General features: G+C 49.3%; 1 protein-coding gene across 1 annotated transcript; it reads left to right on the forward strand.

Moving 5' to 3' along the window:
* The first annotated feature begins 4,618 nt into the window (after positions 1–4,618).
* LOC144889058 (uncharacterized) lies at positions 4,619–9,554 on the forward strand. The gene is made up of 2 exons (XM_078768866.1): positions 4,619–4,672; positions 4,771–9,554. The coding sequence occupies exon 2, from the start codon at positions 4,877–4,879 to the stop codon at positions 9,185–9,187; it is 4,311 nt and encodes a 1,436-aa protein (XP_078624992.1). The 5' UTR covers positions 4,619–4,672; positions 4,771–4,876; the 3' UTR covers positions 9,188–9,554.
* The last annotated feature ends 352 nt before the right edge of the window (positions 9,555–9,906 follow it).

The raw sequence follows: 9,906 nt of genomic DNA on the forward strand, positions 1-9,906 counted from the left end.
ACCCAAGATCTTTCATATATGCTTCGAAGAAAGGGTAGTGCATGTCCCTGTGTATGTGCATTTTTTTTTCATTCATGATTGGGGGAAAATTAATTTTTTAAATTTTTATCCCATCACATTGCCTGGGGGCATGATTTTGTTTTTGCGATAATTTTGTTATAAAAACGTGTTTACGCATGATCTTTCATATGTGCTTTGAATAAAGGGTAATACATATTCCTGTCTCAGTGTTTTGGTTTTTTTTATTTTCAGGGTCGGAGAGAATGTATTTTTAAAATTTTACCCCATTAATGCATTTGGGGGTCTTTTTGGACCGGTTTAGTATTTAGGTTATTGTTGGTAAAAACAAACCAATAAGATGTAATTTTCTTTATTGCTGTTTCATTTTGGATGTATTCTTTTTATTTTTATCATTATTAATTAATTATTACATTCACCCTCCCCCTCCCCCCGTTATAAAGCATCGCTGAATGTGTGTGTGTGACGTGTTCTCATGTATCTTCCACACCCTTTGACCCACAGGGCTCAAACTTGGCATGAAGAATGTATGCTCCCCCAGAATAGTTTTGCAATTCGACCCCCCCTTGTCTTGAATGTATGGGTGGTGGGGTATGTAAAGAAACCCCCTGAAAACACAGACGTATTTCCAAGACATGCATTTCCAAAAAAATCAATACAAAACATTTTCAACAGTAAATTTATTCTTATTTCTTAGTGATGGCATTCTTATTGATGACATTTGTTGCATAAAAGCAGGACGTGCCACTTGCACACATGCTGTGTGCATTTTTGGCATGTCGTGGAGATTTTTCTGTCCTCCTGTTTTGGACAGTAAGTGCACCTTTTCCTTTTTTTGGCACCACCTGTGGACGTCTCGGCTGTTGGGCACCAAATGCCAAAAATCTCCATGGAATATTTGACGCTGCTTGGAATTGAAGGGTTGCTATTCAGCCTGTCTCCCATATGAGGCATTACCATTTCCACGACAAGTTCTTTCAGGAACAAGCGGCGTTTGTGGGATACCTTTGGATGGAATTCTGGATGTTGTAATGAAAACAGCAGAAACACATTCAGGCAGGCAACATCCAGGACGTTATACCACAGTGTCATGGGCCACCTTCTGGTTTGTCATTTGCATGAACATGTGCGAACCATTTGTTCCATGGTATCCACGCCGCCTTTGGTGCTGTTATAGTAGCCGATTATTTCGGGCTTTTTTTTCCTGCTCACTCCTTCCATTATCGCCTTGTCATGGTGTATTGGTGTAGTGTGCTGAGCAAAATTATGGCTTTTTGTGTCTTGGCACATTGCTCATCATAGTTAGATATTCAGTGAATCCAAATTCGCTGCTGTGATGTGCTCTGTCCTTTCTGGCTGCCATCAGTGCAGGGATATCGGCCTTATTTTTCTTAAGTGTTCCCACAAGTGTCAGACGTCCCTCCAGCAGTGTCCGAGCAAGTGGAACACTCGTAAAGAAGTTGTCCATGGTGATATTTCGTCCTGAACCCCTCAATGGACCACACAATGTCTTTACAACATTTGATCCGAGGTTTTTTGCATGGCTTTCCCAGGCTGTCTACCTGTGTATGTCATGCCATCCACAGCATACGAGGTCTTTGCATCACAAGCCCAAAATATTTTGATGCCATATTTTGCCGGTATGCTTGGCATATATTGGATAAATTTACAATGGCCTCTGAATGGTACCAGTTGCTCATCCACAGTGTTTCCACATAACACAATTGTGTCAACTAGTGCCCTATGACACTCGATAGCAGACTAGGCCGACTGAGCTGGTAATATAAATTCAGCACACGAACAATGTAATTGTGCAAACCATATGTGCAAAATTCTGATGGATATAACAAGATGAACTGTTAAACTATATTTTAAGATTTACAGGCAGTTTTTGAAGGCTCACAAACAAGGATTGCAAGAGATTGACAAGGACTGCAAAATGGCAGGCTAACTGTTAGGTTGTGACCTGTGATATCACAACCTGTTATACACAATGTGACACGGGTCCAAAAATACCCACGAATGCATTCATGGGGGTAAAATTTAAAAAATAAATTCCCCCGATCCTGAAAGAAAAAAACCCCCAAAACACACATACCGGAACATGTATTTATTACCCTTCATTCGAAGCATACATGAAAGATCATGGGTAAAAACGTTTTTATAACAAAGTTATAGCGAAACAAAAATCATGATTGGCCTGGGTCCAAAAAGACCCATGATGCATTCATGGGATTAACATTTTCAAAATACATTCTCCCCAACCCTGAGAATAAAAAAACCAAAACACTCACAAAGGAATATGTATTACTCTTTATTCAAGTCACGTATGAAAGATGTACTCGGTAATGTACTCGTACTCGGTAATGTAATTATCATTATCATTAGCATCCTCGTTATAATCTCCATAATCAATATGATGGGGATAACGACGAGAATCATGAGTACTAACACAATCGCACGCACAACAACATGGAAAATAACGGTAAATAATAAGGTCAATGTTATCATTTAGCTGCGGCGTACAAAGATTCATAATGGAGAATGAGGTCATGATACATACTATTTGTGTAATAATAGATATTGTCATTTATATGTAAGATTAATTTATATGTAAGATCCTGACGTGGAGATCGGTTTCTGAGGTTTGGAACGTGGAATGTAGGGACAATGACTGGAAGATCAGGAGAAGTGGTGAAAGTATTGGTCAGAAGAAGAGTGGCCATATGTTGTGTGCAGGAGACAAGATGGAAGGGAAGTGGTGTGAGAATGGTGAAGGGTAGGCAGGGACAGAAATACAAGTTTGTGTGGCAAGGGTGCCCAGAAGGCATGAATGGTGTTGGTGTCCTGTTTTCTGAGGAGTTTGTAGACAGTGTGGTGAGTGTGACGAGAGTGAGTGAAAGGTTGATGATGGTGAAAATGAGGATTAGAAAGCTCTTGGTGAACGTCATCTCGGGATATGCTCCGCAGGTTGGTCGGAGCAATGAAGAGAAGGACAAGTTCTGGTGAGCAATAGAGAAGCTGATGGAAAACGTGAAAGACAAGGAAGTTGTTGTGGTAGGAGGAGACCTAAATGGACATGTGGGAAGGAGTATGGACGGTTTTGAGGGAGTTCATGGGGGTTACGGATATGATGTGAGAAATGGAGAAGGTGAAAGTATTTTGGAGTTTGCTGATGGAGATGATTTGTTGATTTGTAATACTCAGTTCCAGAAAGAGGAGAATAAGCTTGTTACATACACGTCAGGTGGGTCGACGACAACCGTTGACTACCTGATGGTGCGTAGGCGAGATAGGGGGCACCTCCGGGACACAAAGGTGATCCCGGGGGAGGAGGCTGTTTCACAGCACTACTTGGTTGTTTGCGACATAAGGTTGAAAGGTGCGAGGAGAGCTCGGCGGGTGAAGTACCACCCGAGAATGAAGGTGTGGAGATTGAAAGAGGTGACCGTGAGGGAGGCATTAAAAGAGAGGATGAGTATGGCAGAGTATGATTTGGTTGAGCTTGAAAGTGGTTGGATGTCAATGAAAGAAAGTCTGTTGGGAGCCATTGGTGAGGTATGTGGATGGACAAAAGGACCACCGAGGCACTCGGAAACATGGTGGTGGAATGATGAAGTTGGATAGAAGATTGACGAGAAGAGGAAGAAGTTCAAGGAGTGGCAGAAGGCGAAGGGTACGGGGGCAGAAAAGGAAGAGCATGAAGGTTATAAGGCAGCCAAGAAGGCTGCAAAGAAAGAGGCAGCAAAGGTGCAGGAGGCATGTCGGAAAATGTTCAGAGAACGCTTGGATTTGGAAGAGGGTCAGAGAGCGGTATTCAGGATGGCAAAGCAGATAGCGAAAGAGAGGTGTGATGTGATGGGGGTGAGTTGCTTGAAGGATGAAGTGCGACAAATCGTTGTGGACCCAGATAGAATTAAAGGAAGATGGAAGAGATATATGGAAATGCTGTTGAATGCAGAGAATGAATGGGATGGCAACATAGAGAGTAACCCAGTTTTAGGACCGGCAGAGAAGATAACCGAGAAGGAAGTTGAGGAAGCGATTAAAGCAATGAAGAGTAGAAAAGCAGGAGGGCCGACAGGAGTTGTGGGAGATATGTTGAAGGCAGCGGGAAATTGGGGTTTGAAGAGAATGACAGAGATCGGCAATCTGGTGGTGAAAGAAGGCCGCATTCCAGTGGATTGGGAACTGAGTACCCTCGTCCCTCCATACAAGGGGAAAGGTGACCCTCTGGACTGTGGCTCGTATCGAGCGACAAAGTTATTGGAGCATGGAATGAAGGTATTGGAAAGGGTGTTGGAGAGGAGGATAAGGAAGAAAGTGAAGATCGACGAAATGCAGTTTGGATTTATGCCAGGAAGAGGAACGACAGACGTGCTTTTTATTGTGAGGCAGTTGCAGGAGAAGTACATGGAGAAGAGGAAGAAGTTGTTTCTTGGGTTTGTTGATCTGGAGAAAGCATTCGATAGGGTTCCACGTGAAGTAGTGATATGGGTGTAGTGAAATCGTATCCGTACTGAACCCGGGTGGGGATGCTCGCTGCTCGCTGTCATTGTTGTCCCCACTAGGGGCGTGACTATAAGACCCGTTGCCGTGTCAGTGCTCCGAGACTTCTCCCTTGTGACATGTTACATCGGTAGCCTCGTTAATGGTACGCCTTTATAGAATATCTAGCTTGCTTGCATTGACTGATATGAATGGCTTTATGAGATGTCGCATCGTATGCTTATTGTGTATTTCTACTTACAGGAATGATGTGATGATCTAAATGCAATTAAACCAAACCGTTGGACTAAAAGTTGTGCGGACCTGAATGGTTTTCCACAACACTTAATTGCATTTATGATCTGCTGACATGGCTGGCAACAAGACGTTGACGGTGTCCATTTTCAGCGCCGACCCACAAGCCACGGACGGAGGCTTGCAACTCAAGCACTGGCTCAAGCAACTGGAGCATCTCTTTAATGAGCCTGATACCGCTCCGACGCCTGCCGCGAAGCTAGCAATATTACACTCAAAAATCGACTACCGGGTCTACCACTCGGTCGCTCAATGCACGACGTATGATCTTACCGTCGCGGAGCTCAAGCGGCTTTATATAAAAGAAAAAAGCCCTGTGTATGCGCGTTATTTGCTGCAGACGCGACGGCAGCAACCCAACGAGCCTATGGATCATTACGCCCAGGAGCTCCGGCAGCTCATGCTGGACAGCGCCCAGCCACGGACTCCCGAGCAGGCTAAAGATGATCGACTTTTAGATGCCTTCATAGCAGGGGTCTCCTCTCAGGAACTACGTCTCAAACTCTTGGAGAAGACCGACCTGACCTTCGCTACGGCGGTTGAGCAAGCGACGGTGTATACTGAAGCGCGGATGCAATCGAACGCCTATGATCGCACGCGCCTTTTGGCGGGCACCTCACTACACGCCCGGCCGGAGAGGACCACTGACGAGGACGTGGATCCGCCTGCTGACCTCCGGGATGCTCCGGAGGATGACCCTACCCTGACAGCTGCCGTTACGACCAGCAGACCCAAGGCCTTGCGCGGGGCCGCATGTTTTTTTTGTGGAGGGCCTCGTCATGCCCGAGTCGTGTGTCCGGCACGTGACGCTATTTGCCATTTGTGCTCGCTAAAGGGACATTACGCGAAAGTTTGCAAGAAATCGGCACGCGGCTCGCGGCCCTTCGACACGCGCAGCCGCGGTCGCGCAGGCGCGGCAACCTTGAACGGGCTTGTAGCAGAACCCACGAGCCCAGCGCCTTACCCGTCTTCGAAGGGGAGGGCCCCTCGCTGCGGCCCGCTGGGCGCTCAGACAACCTTGACTGGCGCCACCGGAAAGCCACCACCGTCTCATTCTCCATCGGGGACAAAGGCCGCGTCCTTGGCCAAACCTCGAGCCACGCAAGGGAAGAAACAGCTTTCGAATACTACGGAAGCCTCTTGTCAAAGCGACCAAACGAAAAAGGCGATTTCGAATACTACTACGGACGCCTTTTGTCAAAGCGACCAAACGAAAAAGGCGATTTCGAATACTACGGAAGCCTTTTGTCAAAGCGACCAAACGAAAAAGGCGATTTCGGCTACAACGGAAGCCTTTATCTGCCAGGAGTGTCAAAAGGCGATGTCAAATACTACTGAGGCCTTTTCTCATCGGATTTTGAATCGCGAAACACCGGAATGCTGGGGAAAGTCCTCTGATGACGATAATGGATTCCCCATGGTCAACGCAGACTCCGGCCACGATCGCAAAACTGCAGCTGGTGTAGGATCCACCCGCGAGGCTGGTCCGACCCATTCGGGGGGCTCAGTCCCGCTCCCAGCTGCCTCGTCTGGCCTGGCTCAAGCCCTTATTCCCCTTATGGTTGAGGGCCATTGTGTTCAGGCCTTGGTGGACACCGGATCTACGGATAGTTTTATCGACCAGCGACTTGTGCTCAGGCATGGATGGCGGATCGGGCGGTCTACACGACGGATCTTCATGGCATCCCAGGGACTCCGGCTTAGCACAAAAGGGGAATGCCGATTGAAACTAGTGCTAAAGGGACGGGTTTTCCCTGATGTACACCTTATGGTTTTACCCGCATTATGTGCTGATATTCTGCTAGGACACGATTTTCTTAAGCTGCATGGACGTCTGGTAATGGAGTTCGGTGGGCCTGACACTCTTGTTGTGGGGGCGGACGACGCGCTAACGGTGTGCGCCCTAGCGCAAATGGACGTCCGTCCGCTTTCGCTGTTCCCCAATCTAACCTCCGACTGTACCCCTGTCGCGGTAAAATCGAGACGCTACTCCCGCGCGGACATGCAATTCATTGCGGACGAAACGACACAGCTCTTGAAAGACGGCATCATAGAACCTAGTAGGTCACCGTGGCGTGCTCAGGTCTTAGTGGTGCGCAGTGAGGCCCACCGCAAACGCATGGTAATCGACTATTCCCAAACGATTAACCGCTTTACACAGCTGGATGCCTACCCCCTTCCGGGGATGGACGCGCTAGTGCAACAGGTGTCCCAGTATTCGGTCTATAGTACTCTCGATCTCCGTAGTGCGTACCACCAGATCCCTATCTCTAGGGCGGATCGTATCTATACCGCTTTCGAGTCGGGGCAGCGGTTGTACCAATTTACACGATTGCCCTTTGGGGTGACGAACGGGGTCGCTTGTTTCCAGAGGGCCATGGATGACCTCGTTGCGCGGGAGCACTTAACCGATGTTTTCGTCTACCTCGATAACCTTACGGTTTGTGGATATGACCAAGGGCACCATGACGCTAATCTGAAGCGCTTCCTTGAGGTCGCGCAACGGTATCACTTAACTATGAACGAGGATAAGTGCCGATACTCCCTACGCACCATAGATCTTCTGGGGTACACCGTGACCCATGGCTCTGTCTCTCCGGATAAGGAACGTCTGCGACCTTTGCTCGACATGGCCCCTCCCTGCGATCGGGCTTCCCTGAAACGCGTCCTTGGGCTGTTCGCCCATTACTCCAAATGGGTGCAAAATTTCTCCGCGAAACTTCGCCCCCTTGTGGCCTGCGACACCTTTCCCCTGAGTTCGGCCGCATTGACGGCCTTTGAAGGACTTAAGACCGACATCGCCCGAGCCGCCGTAGCAACCATTGACGAGAGCGGCTCGTTCGTCCTCGAAAGTGACGCCTCGGATCAGGCCATCGCGGCGACCCTCTCCCAAGGGGGACGTCCCGTGGCTTTCTTTTCACGGACTCTTACCTCCGCTGAGCGGCGGCACTCGTCCGTTGAAAAGGAAGCGTATGCGATCGTCGAGTCTATTCGGCGATGGCGCCCGTACCTACTCGGGCGGAGCTTCCAAATCATCACGGACCAGCAAAGCGTTGCGTTCATGTACGACACCTTACACGCCCAGCGCATTAAGAACGAGAAAATCACTCGCTGGCGTATCGAACTCGCCGACTTCTGTTACACCATCAAATATCGCCCAGGGAAGGATAACCAGGCCGCCGATGCCTTATCGCGCCCCACTACATGTGCTGGTATCACCTCGTTGGAGGGCCTACGGGTGCTGCATGCTACTGCGGGCCATCCCGGCGTAACGCGTTTCGCTCATTTCGTGCGGAGTGGGAATCTCCCTTACTCGATTGACGATATCCGCCGTATCTGTCGCGACTGCGCTATCTGCGCGGAAATCAAACCGCGTTTCTATAACCCCCCTATGGGGACTCTGGTGAAGGCTACACGCCCGTGGGAACGCTTGGCGATGGATTTCAAGGGCCCTTTGCCGGTGTCGAGCGGCTCTCGCTATCTGCTCACTATCGTTGATGAGTACTCACGATTCCCCTTTGCTTATATGTGCGCGGACATGACTGCTGCCACGGTGATGCGTTGCTTACAGAACTTGTTCTCAATGTTCGGTTACCCGGCCTATGTCCATACCGACCGGGGTGCAGTCTTCTTGTCTCAGGAGGTGCGCGGCTATCTGCTCCAAAACAACGTTGCGTCTAGTTACACCACGCCGTATAGACCCCAGGCTAATGGGCAGATCGAACGCTTCAACGGGATTATCTGGAGGGCCGTCATGCTCCATCTCCGGACCCACGGCCGGGGCCTCGATAAATGGGCTTGGTCGCTACCTGCGGCGTTGAACTCAATCCGGGCACTCCTGAGTACGGCAACTAACCAAACTCCCCACGAGCGTCTTTTCCACCACCCCAGGAGCTCGGGGTGTATACGGTCTTTGCCCAGTTGGCTCGCTGGGCCCGGGCCGGCCTACCTTAAACGGGCAGTTCGCGCGAGCAAGTACGACCCCCTTGTGGACAAAGTGCAGATTCTCCAGGCTAATCCTGAGCATGCTCGTGTGATGACGTCTGATGGTCGTGAGACTACTGTCTCCGTTCGTCATCTTGCCCCTTGCGGGGTCGACGACCTTAGTAGGGAATCGGACGAACCAGTCGAACCCGTCTATGAGACTATGACCTCTCCCGACGCTCCCATCGCCGACAGTCCACCGACCCTCCCCCCGTCGAGACTGCCCGGGTCCGACGACTTGGCGTTACCCCCTTCATCACCCGACCCTGTTGACGCCTCTGACACCGGGGATACAGGGTTACGAGACGCCGTACCCGGGGAATTTCGAACGCGTGCTGGCAGAGAAATTCGCCGCCCGGCCCGCTACGGTTGGGCCGACTAATACTCCGCGCCCATGCTGACGCTCACTCGCTTTTAGCCACGCGGCCGTATAATTCTGACGGGGGGGTGAATGTAGTGAAATCGTATCCGTACTGAACCCGGGTGGGGATGCTCGCTGCTCGCTGTCATTGTTGTCCCCACTAGGGGCGTGACTATAAGACCCGTTGCCGTGTCAGTGCTCCGAGACTTCTCCCTTGTGACATGTTACATCGGTAGCCTCGTTAATGGTACGCCTTTATAGAATATCTAGCTTGCTTGCATTGACTGATATGAATGGCTTTATGAGATGTCGCATCGTATGCTTATTGTGTATTTCTACTTACAGGAATGATGTGATGATCTAAATGCAATTAAACCAAACCGTTGGACTAAAAGTTGTGCGGACCTGAATGGTTTTCCACAACAATGGGCATTGAGGAAGTTAGGAGTGGAGGAATGGTTGATCAGAGTAGCGATGGCAATGTACAAAAGAGCACGCACAGCTGTAAGGACGAAGGACGGGAACAGTGGTGAGTTTGAGGTGAAGGTGGGAGTGCATCAGGGGTTGGTACTAAGTCCACTACTATTTGTAGCTGTGACAGAGGTGCTGGCTCGAAACGTAAAGGAGGGTTTACCGTGGGAGTTGTTGTATGCAGATGATCTAGTGTTGATTGCAGAAAGTATGGATGGACTGAAGGAGAAGATGAACAAGTGGAAGGAATGTATGGAGACGAAAGGTCT

This window comes from Myxine glutinosa, unplaced genomic scaffold, assembly GCF_964187855.1.
Source record: "Myxine glutinosa unplaced genomic scaffold, kmMyxGlut1.1 SCAFFOLD_629, whole genome shotgun sequence".
Classification (NCBI taxonomy): Eukaryota; Metazoa; Chordata; class Myxini; order Myxiniformes; family Myxinidae; genus Myxine; species Myxine glutinosa.

Excerpts from the sequence above, each read along its gene's own strand:
- LOC144889058 (XM_078768866.1), top strand. The coding sequence starts at position 4,877 with ATGGCTGGCAACAAGACGTTGACGGTGTCCATTTTCAGCGCCGACCCA.